The sequence below is a fragment of the Chanodichthys erythropterus genome, chromosome 17 (genome assembly GCF_024489055.1).
Source record: "Chanodichthys erythropterus isolate Z2021 chromosome 17, ASM2448905v1, whole genome shotgun sequence".
NCBI lineage: Eukaryota > Metazoa > Chordata > Actinopteri > Cypriniformes > Xenocyprididae > Chanodichthys > Chanodichthys erythropterus.
In genome coordinates, this window is record NC_090237.1 from 10,343,491 (window position 1) to 10,367,859 (window position 24,369).

Below are 24,369 nucleotides of genomic sequence, written 5' to 3' on the forward strand. Positions count from 1 at the left end.
TATGGAAATGAATGTGTTACATTGGGGCCGGGCTGTTTGTTTGTTGTTTTATGACAAAAAGTTATATTTTTGGTAAATGTAAATGTCATTTTACACCAAAAGTGACATGAATAAGCCTCAGGCTAAAGGAAATGCAAATTCACACCTGTACAGTAGAGGGTGCAGCTCAAACAAACCTTTCAGCTGTGCTGCATTCTGGGCTAAAGAAGATTAGGTTCCAGGAGAAGTAGTAAATGAGTATATGTATGCTCACGTCTAGAATTAGTCTAGAATAACCACCATATTCACACAGCGCACACAACAACTGCACTTATTCATGATTTCTCTCAACATGGGTACAGGAGAGGTGTCAGTAAATACATGGGAAAACTTGTGTTACTTATTTGAAAACGTATATTGTGTTACTTTACTGGTTACTTAAAAAGGTAATACGATTTATTAATGTTTATTTAAAACTAGAATTTAAATAACTTTAAATTTCATTACGTTTATGTAAGATGAGGCCTATGTAAAGTACATAAGCATTATTGAGAAAAACATTTTACATATTTTCATTGACAAAACATTTTATGTTTCATTAAACCAGTGAGAACAGTTGTGCGAACTGATTGCATTTTGATTTATTGCACCTTGAATGAATATTTTACAATACTTTATAAGTAAAATGTTTTACCACCCAACTTGAAAGATGCAATGTGTAAAATTTGGGAGGATCTATTGACAGAAATGCAATATAATATACAGAACTATGTTTTCAATGATGTATAAAGACCTTACATAATGAACCATTATGTTTTTATTACCTTAGAATGAGCCATTTCAATCTACATACACCACGGGTCCCCTTACATTTTAAGTCACCATTTTGCGCCAGCATGTTTCTACAGTAGCCCTAAACGGACAAACTGCTCTACAGAGCGCGTTTCATCACTATGTTGTTGTTCTTCTAAATAATTCGTGTTTTTAGAGGTCACTACGTTGGATATGCACAAAGAAGCAGTAGTAGTAGTAGTAGTAGTAGTCGTTTGGTTTATTAGAAGCAGAGACCGTTCTTTGTTAGAAGTAAAAAGAAATATCTTTGCTTGACTGGCTACTCTCTGGTGTCTCAGAAGACAACATCTGTCTTGTGTCGGCCAGACGGCCAGTGTAGCTTTAAAAAAGGGAGGGGTGAATGCCGTTGGTTACAGTTCACAACCTCACCGCTAGATACTACTAAAATTTACACACTGCGACTTTAAGAAAAATGTCCTATTATGCTTTTTCACTTTTTCAGTTTTAGTTAATGTTTCTGTCTAAGCATAAAAAAGATCTGCAAAGTTACAAAGCTCATAGTCCACTCCAAAGGGAGATATTGTCTTTAACAGAAAACACTTATCAAGAACTACAACAAATGGCTCGTTGGCACTACAACGCACTTCTTACAGATCTTGTGAAGTCACAATGTCCCTCATTTAAATAATCCCCGCCCACGGAATATGGAAGACCTGCTTTAGGTAGCATCTTGTTGCCATGTCGAAGAGACTTATTTTTAAACTAGACTAAATTTATACAAAATTTATTTTTAACACTGTTCCTGAAAATTATAACTCCAAAGTTTATCTGTGTGCAGTAACTTTTTTCAGAGGACAGCTTCCAGAACCTAAGAGAGTATGAGTCCTTTCTTGAAAGACGGAGCATTTCCCACTTTGTCGGAACAATCAGTTGCTTATGGATCACAACCTGTAAGTATGTTTTAATATTTGTGGCTCTGCTAGCTAATATTACAGTGTTGATGATGTGTTTAGCTACGGGGCTCTCGCTTTTTAAGACTGTTTAGGAACGTAGCACTCTAAAACATTATGTAAAATCCATGCTTGCAAAGGTAGGCCTACTGCAAAATGAATCGCTCTCCAATTGGTATTAACTGACGTTAAAATTGTTAATATTTACACCTGAGCAGATACAGCTAACTAATCAGAGCACATTTCATATTTCAGAAGGAGGGGCTTCATCAAAACAGGAACTAAACAGTGTTTTTCAGACAGATTGGGAAAAGAGGTGCTGCAATAAGGTAAAATATGTGAAAAATAATGTGTTTTTTGAACAGTCAAGCATGAAAATCTATTCTAGTACACACCAAAAACAAAATCAAGACTTCGTAAAAAGGCCCCTTTAATTTTTCAGTTTGCAATTGCAGGTAGAGACACATCAAGGTGAATGTTCTCTTTCCAAAAGAGCAAGTGTATACTCACCCCTTCCAGTGAGGTGTAATTCTTGAACCCAAACCATCCAGTAAACAATGCATACTGTAGTCGGCAGCAAACACATAGACAGTCCCGGCCGCGAGGATGTAAAAGGCAATATGTTCCAAAAGCCAGCAATGGAGAACAATTATTGTGCTCCGTTTCCATTCGTTGCAGTAGTGGATTGAGTCCTCAAATATGTCCCGGTAGGAAACGGTTGGATAGTCCTTGGAATACAGTGTGAGATGTGAAGACTCAGGGGAGAAAGTCCAGCAGGGGTTCAGACAAATTATCCCATATTCCTCCCCATAATCGGATGACCTGGCGAGCTCTGGGATGGGTTGAAAACAGAGAGAGAGAGAGAAAGAGAGAGAGAAAGAGAGGCCATCGATAAACAAAACACTCTCCAAACCCAAATGAAGTGCAGATGTCTCAGCTGGTAGTGCAGATTTTTTTGGAAATACAACCCTGAATAGAGAACAAGTGCATCTGTCACACTACAAAGAATTGAGATGAAACAGAGCTGTAATATGCACCAGACAGGACTGCAGAAACTACGCCAGAACCCATGTAAAAAATGTGTTTGTTATGCGCAGGACAGTATCTGTGTCTTATATATTCATCTCTCAGTTTTTTTTTTTTTTTTTTTTAAGTTTTGTGGTTGTTTTGATCATTTACAAAAATAAATGAACTTAAAAAATTCCACATAGCAGATGACTTAAAATAAAAGAATAAAAAAGAAAGGTGACATTACTCTTCAGGGATGCTTGCTGTCTCTTGCGGGACAGCGGAAGGAGTCATCAAATTTTAAAGTCACTCCAATCTCGTTGAACCTTCTTCTCGTCACTGACCTGTGGGTTTGCTGTGTCTAGGGAAGACAGAAAAATAACCGTGAGGGATGGGTAGGACTGGGGTAGTGACAGCACAGAGCGTTCTCCAGTCTTTCTCGGAACACCACTAAAGCGGAGTCTGATGGTGGAGGTGAAGGACAGCAGCCGGTCTTTGGCGGTAAAAGGGACAAGAATATAATGTGTCACAGAATAGATAAATAAGGTGCAATCAGCTGATTATAAATACGAAATAAACAATTGATCAGGACATTCGGACACATTTGAATTCTACAAACAATGCTATATTTTAAAGCAATATGGAGGAGAAACGGTTAGAGAATATGAGGAAAATTGTGTTTTACGAGCTCAGTGGCTCTCTATTGTTTTTTTTTTTTTTTAAGGGGAGGGGCTTCTAGATATATCCCCCTCTGTCTTCCTGTTTCATTGGAAATTACATCAACACAGTGAGAAAGCTGCACGTTCCAAGGCACTTCAGTAGGCGTTTAAAAGTACATTATTTCTGTAATAAGTACTCTTCTTAAAAGTATGCTATAGTGTACTTATTTTTCACAAAGGGAAACATTAATATATGAGTGATGCGAGAGACATGAGACTAGCAAAGCACAAAACAGGGACATGGGTCAAATATACTGCATAATTGTCAATATACAACATACGCTCACTATAGAATGCTGCAATTGACCAATCAAGGTCAAGTATGCCAGAGAGCCGTGTAATCCTGACACTTATGCAGTGCCAAAACAAATTCTCTGCTGGTACGAAGCCTTTTGATTTACAACAAGCAAACATCTTTCTGATGTCAAGATCTGACACTACGCTGTTCAACTAATCAGCAATTGTTCAACTATTTGTTGCACATGTAGAATGGAAAATACAACATACTATTCCATACACAGAATCCTCTGATGTATTATGTAATGCACAAAACCATTTTTTTATCACTCCATGTTGTTTATCGACCGTGTGTTGGTGTGATGCCATTTTTGGATCAGTAGCTATACAGAAATGCCAATCTTGTGAGGTAATTGTTGGCACTTTTAAATCCAATGTTGTTATTATTATCATTTCTTTATTCTTTTCTGTGAGAACCTTTAGATATGTTAGATAGTATTATAAGTTAAAGTAAAATGAGTATCAAAGTCCTGTTTGTACTTTAGTATTAAGTCATCAAAATCACAACATTGTTAATTGACATAATCAGTTCATACTACAATTCACTCTAGTAAGAAAATAATTTTGCTTACCAAAAGCATAATGTGTAGCTGATACTACAAGATTTTCCCTAGCATAAAAAGACAGTCAGTAATAATAATAATAATAATAATAATAATAATAATAATAATAATAATAATAATAACATTTCATTCAATTTTCTTAATTTTTATACAACTTGTAGATTTGACTGCATTTGCCAGGCTCAAACATTCAACCCAAGCTATTGTAAGGTAAATTATGTCACATATTATTTACACATGTTTTTCTTACATGGATTTAGATGTGGTAAAAGGGTTGAAACTAATCGCAAACCACATTAAAATTAATATAAAATAAACTAGCACATGTCATACACTAGTATTTAGTATTCTATTATCTACCAAGATTGCCAGTGAACATTTAATGAAGGTTAAACCTCTCATTTCTCTGACCGTTTTACTAAAAAAGCAAAGAGCCTTTTTCAGATTCTCTTCATAAAAAGAGTCTGTCTGAGTCATCATGCTCCTTCAGACATAATACATTTTAATTTACATCCTGTGCTACTATAGTTGACTGATGATTACTTTTAATTCGTGGCCATTAGGTGCCTGCAGTGATTGACGGGATCAGTAGAATCATGGAAGTTCACCCTTCTGCATCACCAGCTCTTGACTGAATGGACTTTATCGATTTAATGATTTAAGGATGAGGTCCTCTTGAATTCCATGAGCATTTATCTAGAAACTGCAATTACCTGATTGGACCCATAAATCCAAATTCTACAAAGGAAAAGCTCTTCAAGGAATACCTGGACGTGGCCCATTGAATCAGGTGAATCGCTCTATTCCTGGCAATTACGGGAGTCTCTCTATATATATATATGCGTTGCAGCTGTAAAGGGCCCAGGCATTGTTAAAAGCCCACCGTCAAAGGGTTGTATGAATGTGCAATTGCCTGAAAGCAACCTTAGGCATTTTAAATCAAGTGGTTTGCCTTTGGTTTTGGTGTACTTGCTGTTACACCAGATCTTCGTGCTAGGAATATTAGATCTAGTCTCTATACCAGTTCCTGTCAAAAGATATGTTTTGTCTGCATCCAAAATGGTCAGCAGAGTTTAAAACACAACACAGATGTATTGTCACTGTATTGTCATTGTAAACACACACAGTCTGCAAGTGAGAATTCTTAGATACTTCATTGCTGAACACTTTACAATGGTCATTGATCGTAGTAATGATCATTGTAATACAAATGCAACTGTTCTTTGTTAGTTCATGTTAGCTTGGGTTCATTAAATAATATAAACAAATACAACTTTTGATTTGGATAATGTAATAGTGTCTCGTCTACCAGACAGAATGCCTATGATAACCACCAGAGGGCACTCTTCCTGTCTTCTTTATCGCATTATGAACTGCATTTCCCATGACTCATTGCCTGGACTCATTAGGTTTGTTTGAGATGCATTGGCGCTGCACAGACCGATCAGTGTATAGCCCGGAACACACCAAGCCATCGCCTACGAACTAGTGGTGATGAAAACAGACTGCAGGGTTGGCTCACGTCGGCAGCGTCTGGGTCTAAAGTTGCCCTGACACACCAAACCTTTCCGTACTAGCAGGTGGCGGTAGCTGAACAGCCAATCAGAATGATCAGATAGCCCAACATGTCATATGGGCTGAAAAAAAGCTGACGAGGACCAACTTCAGCCGAAGGTATGGAACACACTGATAAAACTTAGTCGGCCGATGAACAGAAACTGCCCGACGGCCGGACTTATGGCATCAAAGTACCGCAAGAGTGATTTAAAAGCATAAGGAGTCGTCTGGTCTCCAGTCGTTCTCGCGGTACTTTGATGTCATTCGCCGATCAGTCTGCGCAGCACCGATGCATCTTGAACAAGCCAATTGTGTGCCGAATGCTTCCACCTGTGTATTATTATTTCATTTATGCTCTCCTATGTTAGCCCTGTGTGTTCACTTATTCTTTGCGGAGTCTTGCTGCATGTTAAGCCCTGGGTATACTTTGTTTTTTTACTCGTACGCAAGTGTACACGCACAGTTGAACGCACAGTCTTGGACACAGAACGCAAAGTATACTTCATTTGACTCATACACGTACATTGGTGTTTGACGCATGCGCTGTTTTGAGCAATCTCTCTCCACAAGTTACAACCCATGTAAACATCTTTGTATTCTTTCATGCTATAGTTGTACAAATGAAGGTACTTTCTAACCTCTTCAAACAATCTCTTGTCTATGTAAGCCTCCATTGTCGCTGTAGCTTGCATGCGTACTGTTCTGTTCCGTTTATGCAGTTTTTCTTTGACTACCTTCTGAATTGACGTCCCCAGGGCAAGGTTGCCACCTTGTGGATAAACTAATTACTGCAAAAAAAATGTAAATGCGCATGTGTGACCTGCACAAGTATGCATGGTTACAAAAATTTGAAGTTAAGCAACTGAATTCCAGTGGACGGGGCCTATGGTGCTTTGATGTACAACTATTCCTCAATGTCTTGCTCTGGAGGCAATCATATGCAAATGTATTTGTCTATGTGACATCACAGAACCCACATTATGAAAACAAGCTGTTTTTGAACCTTGATTAAATAAATGCTTTATTTATAATGTGGAGGATGTTTTGAAACTTGCAGGATGCTATGAAACTTGCAGGATGTTTTAATGCTACAATGACCTCTCATATTTAAGATTACCAAGGCCAATTTGATTTCTCATTTCATGACCACTTTCACAAATGAAACTTTTTTGTAAAGTGTTACCACATTTTCTTTGACTTACCTCCTTGTGTGTCTGTGCTTGTACCCTCTTTTGAGGAAAGTGAAGGACGTCTCTTGAGCTCTATACAAGTTCTAGGATGGTGCCTTTGTGTTGGGGAGACTATGTCCTCACAGCTCATCTCTGAAATCTGCACAGCTGTCTCAGAGTCTGTGACCAGCACCATGGCAGAGGAGTCTTTAAAACTACCAGTGGCCCCGGCGGCCCCCTCTAAACCATCTCCCGAGGCCTCCTGGCCCTCCATGATTTTGGAGCTGGAGCGCGGGACCTGCCCCGATGCTTGCCCCCCATTCGTCTGTGAGCGTACGTTCGTCATGGCAGTTCCCTTTCCAGAATCTGCCCCGTTATGGCTGTAGACTTTATATCGGATCATGAGGATGATGATGAAAACGAGGACAGAGGCCACAATGATTCCTCCGATGATGATGATCATGGTGCCGCCCAGGAAATGGCTGCGGAGCGACTGGCACTGGCTGTACTCCGTCTCCGTGACGAATGAGACGCAGCCCACCTGCCGCGTGGCGGTCAGCGAGGTCACACCATCATCGTAGACGGCCAGAACGCACAGGTCATACTCCCGTCCGGATACGAGGTCTCGCACCAGGAAGTCATAACTCGCGGAGGGAATCATTCTGCAAGACAGGCAGGGCAGAGTTGAACGTTATCATGTATTCCTCAGATAATACATGAATATAATTAAGATTATGCTCAGCCAGCATGTGCATGTATTATCTACGGCCACATGATCACTGTAGAGAACCTTATGTAATTATATCATAATTCTGAATATTATGGACATTATGTTAATTCTCAATGATGAATTTAATATATAACATACTACAATGCATCATCTAGTCATTTCAGAACTATTGCTATCATAAAATAAAGTGCAGGCAAAAATGTACTCTTTATTAAAAGGCTCCATCAACATAAAGTCAAAATCAATACCCAAGACAAATACATTGGTTTCCATTGAAATTTACAACATGGGTAAGATATTCTAAGTGAAATGGAAGTCTATAATGTATAAACAATATACAGTATAAATATGTTAGAGACTCTCCCCAGGAAAAGCATTTATTATATAAAGGATAATATACATACATTAATATATCTTGTATCGTATTTTATTTATTGCAGCATAGAATTGTGCAATTACTGAGATACACTATTTTGAGGCATGTATTCATCTACTACAGACAGTGTGTGTCTTAGTACACACACGATTATTACTTTTAAGATCATTAATATTACATTTGATATGCGAAACTATCCTGGGGGTTGACATCGAGGAAAAAGTGATTTTCCTTTAGACAAGTAATAAAAGATCTTGATGCAATTAAACCTACATTAAATATTCTATTGCTTCAAATGACCATTTGAAAAGTCAGAGTTCATTAAGGGTAATTGAAAACTGACCATTTGTCAAAGCAAACACTTTTGTGAATCTCTCAACTACAATGATCAGAGAGATTTTCAAGAACTATCATACTACAGAGCTTAACCGTCATATGATTAAGTTCAGAGTAATCCTGGCTCTTGTTAATCTGTACATTTTTCCAAACACTAATACTGTTCATAATAATCCCATGTATCATGAGTTTCATACAGACTATACATTACAAGTAGTTGTCATGTGCAATGAAAACGATATTGAGGGATATTAAATGTATAATCTTATGAAAGATTACTTACACGGGACCACTTGTTAAAAGAAATCACTTGCTTTTATGAAAGCTTCTCATACAATCTCGGTCTGAAAAAAGTTCTGTCATAAAACTCTAGATGGTGCAGGCTGATAGGTCTTTTACTCAGTATGCTTGCAATCACATAATTCTCTATAGGGCACAGCAGATTGGTTCCTGCTGTATCAGCAGCCAATGAGCTTGCTGCTCAACCTTCCAGTACTTGGTCAGCATTTGCAGCACACTTTCAGAAACCCTCCTCTTTCCCCAGCTCCACCTGTGTAGATCTGCTATGGGTTATTGGCGGAATAAGTCCCACCTTCTAAATGAGATGTGCATTTAGGACTGCGCATGCGCATTAGCTTGATCTAGCCTGAAAAATACTGTTTTTTGTCATGATTTGAGGGTTTAGAAACAAAATTTATAAGACGGTTGTTGTCAGATTTCATTGCTGATTTCAAATATGAAATTTAATCGAAAGCTTGTCTAACAGCTTTGGATAATTTGATGTTTCCCCATTCAAAGAGATAAGAGCTGCACTTGAATGCCCGAGAGGCGTTTCAAAGATGGCCGCCGAGTGAAATGACTTGTCTTAAAGGGACTTTGGTCTTACTTGTGTATGTATTGGCAGTAGCATAGCAGATCGATTGAGCAAGCGTTCAGAATTTGAACTGTTGAACCAGAGAGTAGAAAAAAAAATACAGCGTTTAATTCCACAGAGGTCACTGGAAAGTCAAGTTGGAAGATTTTTTTTTTTTTTTTTTGCTCCCATACCTTTTACAATAAGTAATATGATGGTGAATAAGAATATGGTGGTGTTACATATAGGTCACCCAGAAAAAAGAGCCTCTAGTTTTTTTTTTTTTTTTTCAAACCTTTATGCTTTTTTTCTTCTTCTTCTCTGGAACACAAAAATAGAAAATGCTACACAGCTCCTGCCATAAAAGCTCCAAACAAGCCAAAAACTATAGCTTTATATGAAAAAAAAAAATAAAAGAAGAAGTTCAGTGGGGTTCAATACAGAACACTAGGGTTCTTGACTCAAATTTAAAGAACCCTTTATGCCAACAAGGTTCTATATAAGGAGAAATCTCTCGAATGATTTTTCAAATAAGTTCAACTTTAAAAAAAAAAAAAAAAAATGCAAGACCTTGCGTGTTGTCCACATTCCCAATTCCATTGGCCACGTCTCACTTTTTTCGAAACCAAAAACGTGTTCTGTGAGAAACAAGCCCCTGGTCAATGTATTCTGTATCCATTAAGGGGAAATAAGTGTATTGGTTTGGAAGAACATGAAGGTGAATAATGACAAAATTCTCCTTGTTTGGGTGAACTATCATTTTAAAATCTATAAATTGAGAAATATGCATCATGTTACGACGTGGCAAAGGAAAGGCGTGCAACTTCTGGTTATTGATTTTAAAGCCGTCTTTGAAGTGTTCTCATTTGCGTCCTTCCTTCTGTTCATTCAACAAGAAACTGTGCCTTTGTTTTTCCCATTGAAGATGACATGCATCAGATCCCTCTGCACCTTAATTCATTACTCAAACACACTTCACACACGCTCGCTTCATTTGCATGCAGTCGAGGGCCTTTCCTTTCTGTATGATATTAAGACCACCAGTGAAGTCTTGAGTTATTACAGAGGTATTCCAGGCCATCAAAGACCCTCAAAAAATAGCTTTCAAAAGAAAAGAGCTGCTAATAAAGAAACAGAAATACAATACAAAAGAGGACTTTGTGCAGCTGCGGCACAATAAAAAATGTTTGAATTAAAAGACCCATAATTTAGTGAACAACTGAGAATTCTTTTCTCTCTGGTGCCACACAAATCAAAGCTGGTCTCAATTTTCACAGAGCAGTTTATTGTTGTCATTCTCGATTCTGTTGTATTCTCAACATCAGGTGTCGGATGAAGGCTGGAAAGGAAGAAAAACAGTATCGAGCTGAACTGCAGTTCAGTGCTAAACGGCGACTGTAAGTTTGAGTTTTAAAACACACGCTTCCTAATGCTGATTCTTCAACAGACACATGCATTTCAAAACAAGTTATTAAAGTACTGTCCTTGAGGGAATCACATCCTCCAATCCCTGCATCCAAACAACAGTAATAAAACACTGCGGCATGCAATATAAATAACACGGCTGCTAAACATGCTAACACTGTTAGTGCACACCTGCCACAAACTAATCAGTCATTTATTAACTTCACTGAAAAGAGAAAATGATGCTCTCAAAGAGGAATCACACTAATATGCTGTGGGGGGGAAAGCAGTTCGTTTTTTATGGGCGAAGTAAACGCCTATAGATGCTAGTTAGGAATTGCCTCATTTGTCATGGGCTTACAGACAAATGATGCACAGAATACAACTTATATATAATCACACTGTTTTTTAGAGCAGTTCAGGCTAAAAAGAAAGCAAACAAAATGTGCTGTAAACCTATTTATAAACGCAGTCTTTCACAGTATGGGCTTTTATTAGGCAAATTAAAATAATGAAGCGAACATGTAAAACCCAAATGGTGTCAGACAGCCTTAGTGATTATTTTTAGGCCCAGTTTTTGAAAAGAGAAAAGAAAAAAAAAATCCCAGTTTGTATTCAATTCTGATTCATTTGAGAACCTTTCAGTTACAATATGAATTTAGCTTTTTTTTTTTTTTTTTTTACAGCTATAAAGCTGTAAATGGTTCGGGACTTTTTTTTTTTTTTTAAAACTAATCTTCTAAAGACCCAGCTCATAAGAATCATGTGTTTCAGAAATTTGGCTACAAAGGTCTCGCTGTAGATTATTGATTCACTAACAAGAACTGGCTTGAGTGAATCATTTATTCAGGAATCAGGTCGTGCTGTATGTTTTTGACTCACTAAAAAGAACTGGGGGTGCTTCTCAATATCCCTCCTCGTTTCCTCGCTCCTCCGTCCTCCATCCTATGACCCGGAAAACTATCGAGCTCAGCCATCTTGAAGGACATCTCAATTCTCTAATTGCACCGTGAGGAGGCGAGGAACGAGGAGTGAGGAGGCTTCCTGAGGAGTCATGAGCGAGGATACACAGGTGCATCCTTTGCGGAAGTCTTTCTCATCGAGTAACCTGACGCACGCATTAATTCTCCTCCCCCTTCTTATCTGTCACAATAATTTAAATGTATGCTTTACTTTTACAGATTAAATAAACTTTATATCTCATATATTTCAACTAGGCATCTTGCTTTATTCATATTTATTATATTTTTTTAAATAACTAAACTTTAACAACATGTGGGTAGATCCCTCGAGCGCAGCTGATGACGCTTTGAAGTGACGCTAAAGGGAGCGAGGATTTATCATTTCACTTGATTCAATTCCTCCGTCCTCTCGTCTTTTTCTTGCGTCCTTCACTCGCATCCTGGAGGGGTGGAGCTAAGACGCGAGGAAAGGAAGCAAGGAAAGGAAACGAGGATGCACAAATAAGAATTGAGAAGCACCCTGGGTCATAAGAGTAATTTGTTTGTGAATCACAATACATCTCAGGCCCTGTCCCAAATGGCACCCTAAACACTCTTCCCATGAGTCCGCACTTTTGTGACGTAATGCCGCTTTGACTGTCGGGAAGGAGTGTGCTGCGGAGCTCAGCAAAAGTGCGGGCTCGGCAAAAGTGCGCATCGAGGGTGCATATCGAGTGGAAAGGGGATGCTTACGAGCACCCTTCTGAAAACTAAAATTGGCAAATGGGACACCCTACAGTCTCGTGGACTTAACGGACACACACACAGACGCGCGGCAGCCATTGCAAGTCCACAAGACCGAAAGTGCATATGAAGTGTGCCATTTGGGACAGGGCCACCCTGGTCACGCTGTATGTTTTTGATTCATTGAAAAGAATCGACTCGGAGTACTTTGTTTGTGAATCAGACTACATCACACTGGTCACGCTGTATGTTTTTGATTCATTAAGAAGAATCAACTCATAAGAGTAATTTGTTTGTGAATCAGATACACTACATTAGATGTGCTGTATGTTTTTGATCACTAAAAATGACAGGCTCATATGAATCATTTGTTCAGGAATTGGGCAACTCTGATCTCGCTGCATTTTTTGATTTGCTGAAAAGAATTGACTCACCAGAGAACTGGACCATAAGAGTCATTTGTTTTGCAATCACGCCACATTGGTCTTCCTGTATGTTTCTGAATTTGCTCTGCTTGCACTTTTTTTCTGAATCACTTAATAAAACCAACTAATTAGAATAATTTCGACAAAAAAAACAACAACAACAACAACAACAACAAAAAACACATTAGTCACGCTATGTTTTCGATTCTTCAGAAGGAACTTTAGTGATTTTACGCTATGGTTTTATAAAGTGTATATGTTCTCTACTGCTCAACCAACAGGAACATATATTTTAATTTTACATGACATTTCAGGTCTGTTTCAATTGCCTGGAAAATCCAGCCTCACCACTGTACCAGTGGATGAGTCTGGTCAGCCATTGAATCAATTCGATTTCTAGGGCGGAGCAAATCCGATCAAACAGGAAGCGAAGTAAACCAATCAGAGAAGGGCGGATTTGACGTTAGCAAAGCGACAAGAGATTCTACAGCGAAAAATAAATAATGAATGTGTTTTTTTGGTCATTTAAAATTGAATTCACGGCTGAATAGAACAAACTCTCAGTTCTCCAGTGCGCAATCTTTGTTGACATTGAAGGGAAGAATAAACGAATCTGATTGCACGGTACGTTTTGGAGTTTACTCGAATCGCGACGGAGGGCGGACTGACCAGACTGATATATCTTGTAGAAGATATTTCAGTCTGGCCTTGCCAGGCAACTGTTTCAAGGGTTTCCAGAAATTTCAGTATGAGTTTGCTGCATATTTAAAAGATACATGGAAGTAGAAAATATATCCTAAGACCAAGTGAGTCATTAAACAGAATGTTTGTAATATTTGTGTTGTTGGTATCAAAGAATGAAATATATACATTCTTTCTCTTTGTATTTTTATATGGTACAATATTATTCTACTCAAATCAATGTGATAAACGAGTTAAGTCAAAAGTAATCTAAAAGTAATCAAAAAGTAGTAGTCAGATTATATTACCTAAAATGTGTATTGTGATGGATTACATTACTAACAGTGTAATTTGGAATCAGTAACAGACTAATTTGTAAGTAATCTTAACTGTGTGCAGGTTATCCAAAAAAGGACTGCTTTTTCATCCTCTTGAGACTAAATTAACTAAATAAAGAAATGCCACATGCGCATATACCAAGATCTCATGCCTCCCTATATTTTCTAGTATAAAAACCCATCTGTGCTCTTGAACTGTGTAACACAACAATCACACCCGCTCCATAGCAGAAGTAGTGACCCAAAAACATTGCACACATTGCAGATTTTTCCAACGGGGATGCAGTTTTTCCATACGTTAGCATCCACTAAGCTTATTTATTTGTAAAATTATCAGTGCTGTAGTCTCCTGCGTACCTGACCAGTTTGTTAACAAGGGTGTGCTAGGGGAGCATCACTGAGTTCAATCTTTCTGTACGCGCGAGCAGAATCCTGCCACAGCAAGATTGGCTCTCGGAGGTTATGATCTCAGTGCTGCTCAGTTTCAGGGACCAATTTATTACACCAATTTATCTCATATCAGGCCAGAGCTAAAAGCACGCCTGTTAACTACCTGCTGAAAAGCAATTCGTTACGAAATGCCTCATTCTTATCGCATCAATAATAATCAAGCTCTCAAAATGATACGTACAATCAGCTATCAAAGCAAACTAAACCACTGAAGAAGCTGTAATTTAATAAGCTACAAGCTAGTCATAAGAGTAATTAAACAGTCAAGCTAATCTTTTGAAAAAACAAAAACAAAAAAAAAACAGTTTGCTCACCACATGCTACTAACTGCTAAAAGCTATCCAAATATTTAATTTAAAAATAACAAATGAACAAGTCTTAAAGTTCACCCAAAAATGAAAATTATCCCATGATTTACTCACCTTCAATCCATCCTAGTATATGACTATCTTCATTCAGATAAACACAATTGGAGATATATTTAAAAATGTCCTTAGTCCTCCAAGGTTTATAATGTTTGTCAATGGGGGGCCGCGTTTTGAAGACAAAAATACTGCATCCATCTCTAAAAAAAAGAGTAATCCATACGACTCCAGGGGGTTAATAAAGGCCTTCTGAAGCGAAGCGATGCATTTCAAGATATATCTCTGAATGTGTTCATCTAAAAGAAGATAGTCATATACACCTAGGATGGCTTATTTTCAATTCATTAAAAATAACTGATTTTACACTATCGTTTTATACAGCATAAGCCAAAATACGTTTTTTGCATAATCTTTTGGTGGAATACGACATGCATTGTTTATCAGTATGTTAACAAGATAAAGACTGTAGACTGGTGAATTAACTGAAATATCTTTCTATGTGATTAGTGGATTGATTAAAGTGTCTGCTTGTCTTTAACGTCTGACTTAAAATGTCACAGGCGGCACTGAATCGTATCTGTGTGCCAGCTGATATCTGATTCGGACTGTGGAAGCACACAAAGACATCAAGACAGACATACAGTACAATCTACTGCCCAGGATAGAACTCATAAAGGCCTTGAACTCAGTTGGATGTCAAAATATTTAATTTAAAGTCAACATAAAACAGCATTCACAACCCATTTTACTTCCATAATATGAGATAAATCTTAAAATTGATTGGATTGTGCAACGTGAGTGTTACACACGAGAAACATCTTCGACACCCACATTGGAGGAGGCTTTTGACCAAAAGATGAAGGCTGAAGGTCAAGTTCACCCTCGAGAGAATCTTGACATATTCCAATGGTGACACTTCTTTTTAAAATCTATTATTATGGCTATTATTGCTGTAACCTTTACTACATGAAGGTTAACCAGCATTAAATTACTATTGTAGACTATTCACACAATTTTAGAATGTCCACATAACATATAACAGCAGCCTAAAAAAAGCGGCTATTGGTTAACATTAAAATGAAAATGGAAATAAAACAAACAATACATTGACATCCACAGCCCCTTTTGGTTTAATGTTTAATTCAATGCTTTACTTGTCTGTCACAATAATGCAATGTTATTTTTAATTATCTTTATTTGAGGGACTTTCTCAAGAAAATGTTGACATATGCAATTATTTGTGATTCATTTGACAAAATTAATTACAATGTATTAAGTAATGAAAATGACATGCCTAGTTATTGCATTCTAATGAAATAATATGAAGTCATACCTTTAAAATTAAGTACTCTGATCATCCGTACACAATAAGACTAGAAATATGTATTAAGAAAAAAATGAATACACTTTTATGTTGAGTTTAACATCTAAAGGACAAAATAAATACACTACAATTTAAGATTTTTAAATGAGTTTTTGAAAAATTATTCTCATCAATTCTGCATTTATTTGATCAAAATACAGTAAAATATTATTGCAATTTAAAACAACTCATTTCTATTTTAAAATATCATTTATTTTTAGATTTTCAGCATCATTACTCCAGTCTTCAATGTCACATGATCCTTCAGAAATCATTTTAATATGCTGATTTGTTACTCAAGAAATTTTTTTTATGATAATCATCAATGTGCAAACTTATTTTGATGAATAAGAGTACAAACAAGCATTTATTTGAAATAGAAATCTTCTGTAACACCTTAAATGTATTTTCTGTCACTTTTGATTTATTGTATTTTATTTTCTTTTAAAACAGAACAAAATCTTGCTGACCCCGAAACTTTTGAACAGCAGTAAAAGTTGTAGTACAAGTTGGAGGACAACAAAAGTCAAAGCAGACTATGAAACTTCATGCCACATGGAGCTGTACTTCATCAGAGACTCTTCATAAGTGGTTGATGTTGGGTTGTCACACTGCTGGCAGGCCTGTGGAGAGTGGGGGGATGGAAGGATGGGGGTTTGGCCCGTTCCTCATTCCCAGAAGAGAGCCAAGGAGAGCATGAGCCTCAGGCAACTCAAGATGTTCTCTATCTCCTTTCCCAGCTCCTCCTACTGTATATAGAGCAGGTCTGTTTCCAGTTTGCATGTGAAAGGGAAAGTCACAATGCATTTGCAAGTGTCACATTCCCAGAAAATTCCTGAGAGTCAAGCGATGTACAAATACATTTTTCAGAAAATGAAGACATTCATAGAGCCACTAGCTAATGAATTCTCCAGACTTCACCCCGTTCCATGATACTTTAATATCATTGGCTCCTTCCTCATTTGAATTGCATGATATTAATTGTATGCAGTTGCATAACAGTTTCCTCGTTACAAATGCATGGTAACGTTAGAGCCAGCGCCCTTCATCATCCCAAATGTGTGAGCCTCTGCTTGTCTGCGTCTACCTTATGCATTGTGCCAGGACTTGCATTATTGATGTGTGTTGAGTTTCTAAAGACTTTTGCAGAGGCTAGCCGGTGGGCGGCAAATATAACCCCTTCTCCAAGCCCTCAGAGTCCCTCTTCTTCTGCACTGGGACACCGAGCATAACCGACTGCTGAAAGGATGCCTAAAATATTCACTTATCACTTATTCATAAGCTGGTCTGAACCTAGCAAACATGATTTCAGTAATAGAGGTCTTCGCTTGAGGTTGGAGGTCCCTTGAATATTGATCCTTGTAAACAGAACAGCCAGAGAAATGGCTTAATGCTAACCAGAAAAGCGCAGCCCCTCTTACCTACCCTTGTGAAAAAAAGTGCTCTCAACTGTACTGAATGTGCACTTTTAGTGTACTTCAAATCTTAAAAGTTTATTTTAAGAAAAACTGTACTTGTTGATAATATAATATTAATCAAAAAAGTATACTTAAAGAGAGTACACTTTCATGACGCTGTTTTGTAACATACTTCGTAATATCAAATTTTACCTTAAATATCAAGATATTAAATTTTTACTTTTAGTCATTATGTTTCAATAATCTTTTTTAACCCTCTGGAGTCTGAGGCTGATTTGGGGCCTGGAGAAGTTTTGACATGCCCTGACATTTGTGCTTTTTTCATTTGTTCATAAACATATTAATGGAAAAAAGGTCATTACACTGTATTCAGCACAAACTAGGCTACAATAATATGTGAGGAACATGTATGTACATGTTTGTGTTTTTGAAGGAATAACATTTATGCATGGTTATTGAAAAAACTAAAAACTTAAGTCACTGAAATAAGGCCAAAAAAGTATAGTAAATCTGTGTTTACAATACTTTAGGGTATTGGAGGTTGTAAACTAGAGTTTTTGCTTCAAAATTATGTAAAAATTATGCTGCCTACTCCTTAATATAAAACAATATATTGATTTAGTTTTTGTAAGAAACTTTTTGCCAAGAAACACAGTATGCAAGGAGGCGTGAATCACCACTGAAAATGGGCCATTCTCACCTGAGAAGACAAAAGAATTGGATAGTAATGAGCTGAAATGACTTGCATATTAATGAGGCATTTCAGTCAGGTAGGCTATGGAAAAAAACCTTCTGTGATGTCTCAAGCTCATCATGATATATGAAACATACAGAAAAATATTATTACAATATAAAGTAATGATTTTATATTATACTTTAAAATATAATGTATTTCTGTGATACCAAGAGTCTGAATATAGGCTTTTAGTTTAAAAGCATGCACATTTGGAGAAATATTGGATTCTCATATGCTTATGTCAATTTTCTATACAGAGGAGTTATATTTATTTAATATTCACTGCATTACTATGAGCGCTGGTGTTTTTAATTCATCCTTGAAGTCGGAGGGAGCTCTGTGCATTTTCAGTCCAATCAATTCATCTTGTGCGCTAAAGAAACAAAAACTCATCTAAAATTCATCTATAGAAGAAAAGAAAACAGGAACTAATTGCATGTCTTCTAGAGCTCCCAAAAAAAAAAAAAAAAAAAGTCTTCTAGAGCTCCCTAACTATGACTTTTACATCCAGATAAACACTTTTCAAGACAATAGATACATGATTGAGACGATGAATGCATGTATTGCCTCTGAATTTGCGTCTGAATAGCGCTGGCTCTGTGGGCGTGGCCGCATTAGCGGATAATGAGCTGAATCACGGACTTCTGACATGGCTCTCTTTTCATACAGATTACATAAACACATAGGGTTTGTGTTTGACTTACATGATTTAAAACCTGACATCTTAACGTTTTTTTAGACATAAGTTTAATTTTTCTGTGATTAGTATTCACTAAGTTACAGTTCATTTTCTGAGAATTATCAGATTGGACTTCGTTCAGAGGGTGAGGAGTAATCATGCATCATGTTAGTTTTCTTTATTTTACAAAAAGCACAACATTGTGTTTTTACTCTGAGTGTACACAAATAAAAGAAGACATTCCACAGATTAAAATTGTGTATAACTCTTAATTGTATGTGCAACATTAAGGGAGTATTTTGAGTCTCTTTCACACTGGTAAGAAAAAAACGCGGTGGTATCGCCCATTGGCTACTGATATAGCAGGAACCAATCAGCTGTGCCCTACAATTTGAGAGTCAGACTTGTAACCCGAAGGTAGTGGGTTCAAGTCTCAGTACCGGCAGGATATGTAGGTGAGTGAGTGAATAAACAACGCTTTCTTCCACTCTCATTACCCACAACTGAGGTGCCCTTAAGCACCTTACCCCCAATTGCTCTCCGGGTGTGTGTTTAAAACTCACTGCTGTGTGTGTGCACTTGGGTGAAATGCAAAGCACAAATATATGTCACTTTCACTTAAGGAGTGCCTGTGCAGTCTAGAGTTTCATGAGGAATACTGTATTATTATGAGTATATTATTTCCTTAAAATGCTAAAGTGTAACAAAGTGTGCTAAAGTGTACTTCTTTTTCACAAGCGTACAAATCAAAGACCTGCAAACATTTACTCTGAGAAAAAGTGATTGTTGGTGGAAATGTAAAGCCTTGTTAATAATTGATGCAATACATTTCCACTTTGCTCGGACACTTGTTTGCTTGTAAAAGGACACTGCTACTTCACTCTCCCGTTACTGCGTATAAATGGCTTGTGTTGTTTTTGACAGAAAGCTGAATGACCGTACGGTGAACTGTGAAATATCTGGAGCATGTGTGTGCAGATCCATGCATATTTTTGAGACTGCAATTTGTTGTATTGAACTCAACCTTCCAATTACAAACCCGATTCCAAAAAAGTTGGGACACTGTACAAATTGTGAATAAAAACAGAATGCAATGATGTGGAAGTTTCAAATTTCAATATTTTATTCAAAATACAAAGATGACATATAAAATGTTTAAACTGAGAAAATGTATAATTTTAAGGGAAAAATAAGTTGATTTTTAATTTCATGGCATCAACACATCTCAAAAAAGTTGGGACAAGGCCATGTTTACCACTGTGTGGCATCCCCTCTTCTTTTTTATAACAGTCTGCAAATGTCTGGGGACTGAGGAGACAAGTTGCTCAAGTTTAGGAATAGGAATGTTGTCCCATTCTTGTCTAATACAGGCTTCTAGTTGCTCAGCTGTCTTCGGTCTTCTTTGTCACATCTTCCTCTTTATGATGCACCAAATGTTTCCTATGGGTGAAAGATCTGGACTTCAGGCTGGCCATTTCAGTACCCGGATCCTTCTTCTACGCAGCCATGATGTTGTAATTGATGCAGTATGTGGTCTGGCATTGTCATGTTGGAAAATGCAAGGTCTTCCCTGAAAGAGACAACATCTGGATGGTAGCATATGTTGCTCTAGAACTTGGATATACCTTTCAGCATTGATGGTGCCTTTCCAGATGTGTAAGCTGCCCATGCCACACGCACTCATGCAACCCCATACCATCAGAGATGCAGGCTTCTGAACTGAGCGCTGATAACAACTTGGGTTGTCCTTGTCCTCTAGTCCGGATGACATGGCATCCCAGTTTTCCAAAAAGAACTTCAAATTTTGATTTGTCTGACCACAGAACAGTTTTCCACTTTGCCACAGTCTATTTTAAATGAGCCTTGGCCCAGAGAAAATGCCTGTGCTTCTGGATCATGTTCAGATATGGCTTCGTTTTTGACCTATAGAGTTTTAGCCGGCAACGGAAATTATTCACAATTTGTACAGTGTCACAACTTTTTTGGAATCGGGTTTGTAAATATGGATTATAATGTTGGATGTTCTTGAATTAGAGGGTTTACAGGTTTCATTTATTGCTTAGATAACATACATTTATACATGGATTTCATTCAACCCCCCCTATCTATTTTCTAGATAATACCGTATTTCAGTTTACAGTTTATTCACAATATGGCTTTAGTACAATAATAAATAATTAAATAATTAAGTTATTTAATAGTTATTTTAATAGTCTTTACAATATTAAACTTAATATTTTACCCAAACAATATAATATAGTATTTCAGGTACTGTATGAAAACATAAAGCTACAGAAAGACTTGAATTAAAGCAATTTTAAAGTGTTGTTATGGCCATTATAAGAGGCGATACCATATTAACTCAGAACAGTAACTTACTGAAGATTTAAAAACATGAATTAGTCCCATTTCTTTCCCTAAATGCTTTATTTTTTTTATTTGCCAGTAGCATCGAAAGCTCAGTCATAGTTAATACAAGACTTTATTTGCATTCAATGCAATACATATGGCTCTATTTTTGGCAAAGTGTCATACTAGCTCACCATAGTGAATAGAAGTGTTAAAATTGTTCTTCCTTTTCAGTCATCTGAATAAGATCAACTAATTAGGAAAGACGAATACTGCTTGTTTCCAGCAGGTAAACAGTGGCTTGTGTGACATCAGTCTGACAGTCACCCTGGAGTCGAATAATCACAGCAAATGAAGGTATAACGGCAGCCCGTGCTCAAGCAGATGTCTGATTGGAGTATGATTACATTCAGTCCGAGAGAATGTCTCTATATTGACAAGAGAATGCGGTTGAAATTACATTTATTCGTGCCAGCCAATAAAGAGGTGGTGACATGTCAGTGCTTTCCTCTGAGAAATGCCAATTCTGTCCTCACATGGCCGACGGTCCTTTGGTCAGCCCACGCTGGTGTGAGTTAGGGTTGTCTCTGAGCTAATGTGGTGTAAAGTGAGCTGGGCCTAATAAAGCATGGCGAAATGGGAGTCGACAGACCCAAGATGTCATCAAGGAGTGGGCCAAGAAAATGAGACATGCTAAATTCTGCTATATTAATCTGGTGGGTCTCAAAACTAAGATGCCACATTTGAGTTTGAGTGTGCTTAATTGTCTGTTTAATTTTTCTATCTGCTTATGCAAGTTGATCACATAAACTGTCAGATGCTTCCTGGAACAGGCATTTAGAGTTTTTTTTTTTTTTTTTTTTTTTTTTTAAATACTCTGTAGAATGAGAACATCTCTAAAACCATCTGTCTGCAATCAGTAAGTAGCAAATCATGGTTGTATGCTGGTGTTGGGCAAGATCTCCATATATACTACATATATACTGAGCCCCTAAAGGGAAATGGTGAAGAAAGAAAATGAGATGGAAGAAAAATTATTTATCAATGCTTTTACGTTCTCTTGCAAACGCTTTCACCCCCCATCTTGTGAGTGAATGCAAAATTTCTCGGGGGAACGCAAAACATTTTGCGAGTGAACGCAAAGTTTCTCTGGGAGGGGCATTTTGTTAGCGAATGCAAAGTTTCTCGGGGGGGACACAAAACGTTTTGACAGCAAACACAAAGTTTCTTGGGGGTGGGGCATTTTGTTAGCAAATGCAAAGTTTCTCAGGGGAACGCAAAACATTTTGCGAGTGAACGCAAAGTTTCTCGGGGAGGGGCATTTTGTTAGCGAATGCAAAGTTTCTCGGGGGGGACACAAAACGTTTTGACAGCAAACACAAAGTTTCTTGGGGGTGGGGCATTTTGTTAGCAAATGCAAAGTTTCTCAGGGGAACGCAAAACATTTTGCGAGTGAACGCAAAGTTTCTCGAGGGGACGCAAAACGTTTTGTTAGAGAACGCAAAGTTTCTCGGGGGAATGCAAAACATTTTGTTTGCGAATGCAAAGTTTCTCGGGGGAACGCAAAACATTTTGCGAGTGAACGCAAAATTTCTCGGGGGCAGACAAAACATTTTGTTAGCAAACGCAAAGTTTCTTGGAGGAATGCAATACAATTTGTTTGCGAACGCAAAGTTTCTCAGGAAAACGCAAAAATTTTGCGAGTGAACAAAAAATTTCTTGGGGGATGCAAAACATTTTGTTAGCGAATGCAAAGTTTCTTGGAGGAATGCAATACAATTTGTTTGCGAACGCAAAGTTTCTCAGGAGAACGCAAAAATTTTGCGAGTGAACAAAAAATTTCTTGGGGGATGCAAAACATTTTGTTAGCGAATGCAAAGTTTCTCGGGGGGACGCAAAACGTTTTGTCAGCAAACACAAAGTTTCTTTGGGGTGGGGCAAAACATTTTCTTAGTGAACAAAAAGTTTCTCGGGGTGATGCAAAACATTTTGCGAGTGAACCCAAAGTTTCTCGGGGAGGGGGCATTTTGTTAGCAAACGCAAAGTTTCTCAGGGGAAAGCAAAACATTTTGCAAGTGAATGCAAAGTTTCTCGGGGGATGCAAAATGTTTTGTTAGAGAACGCAAAGTTTCTCGGGGGGACATAAAACATTTTGTTAGCAAATGCAAAGTTTCTCGGGGGAACACAAAACCTTTTGCGAGTGAACGCAAAATTTCTCGGGGGGACACAAAACGTTTTGTTAGCCTACGCAAAGTTTCTTGGGGGGACACAAAACGTTTTGTTAGCCTACGCAAAATTTCTCAGGGGACACAAAACGTTTTGTTAGCCTACGCAAAGTTTCTTGGGGGGACACAAAACATTTTGTTAGAGAACGCAAAGTTTCTCGGGGGAACACAAAACATTTTGCGAGTGAATGCAGAATTTCTCGGGGGGACACAAAACGTTTTGTTAGCGAACGCAAAGTTTCTCGGGGGGACGTGCCACCATTTCCTTTTAGGGGCTCTGTACTTAAATACTATTATTGATATAAATTGTTATAAACTAATATCCTCAAATGTTACTTCATTCTTACATTATCCCAACATAATGCAAACTAAACCTCAACAGAGGGCTAAGCTTCCAACTGAGGTTTCTTCTTATTTCATAAAACAAATTTAAATCCCACCTAACCACCTTAATTGAATATTAGGAGTTCATATTTACTTCATATTAACGTCTCAGTACTGGATTCTAATAACCCTCCATTTTTTTCTATCAGCCATAGACATTTGAGCTGGCCATAATTGGAGGAAATACTAAATTGGAAAATATACCAGAGGCAAAAGAAGCAGAAAGCTACAAGAACAAGGGGAGTCACACCGCAGTGTCTCATCTTTCCGTGTAAATGCCGTGGGCGATCCGGCCACGCTGGGAAAGATGCATTCCCGCAATTAAATCGGTACATGCTTAAACAGTCCTGCTGACTCCTCGCTGCATTTCTGAATGCTATCTCGCGCTCAGCCAGGGGAGGAAACTGTTTGCGGTAACTGCCTGACAGACTGGAGGAGAAGAGGATTGGATTGTATTTCACAATGCCGGCTAAACAGCTTTCAGAGCCAGTGGTATGAATAGATAGGGCTTTTGTAGCAAAACTGCTGTCCGACAATC

General features: G+C 37.7%; 1 protein-coding gene across 1 annotated transcript in view; it reads right to left on the reverse strand.

Moving 5' to 3' along the window:
* Positions 1 to 3,022: 3,022 nt before the first annotated feature.
* Positions 3,023 to 24,369, reverse strand: part of zgc:172282 (leucine-rich repeat and fibronectin type III domain-containing protein 1-like protein) — a 40,577-nt gene continuing 19,230 nt past the window's right edge. Inside the window, exons 2-3 of the mRNA XM_067365716.1 lie at positions 7,068 to 7,696; positions 3,023 to 3,090 (exon numbers count right to left, since the gene is read on the reverse strand). Coding sequence (XP_067221817.1) covers positions 3,023 to 3,090; positions 7,068 to 7,696 — 697 coding nt within the window. The remainder of the gene's footprint in view (positions 3,091 to 7,067; positions 7,697 to 24,369) is intronic.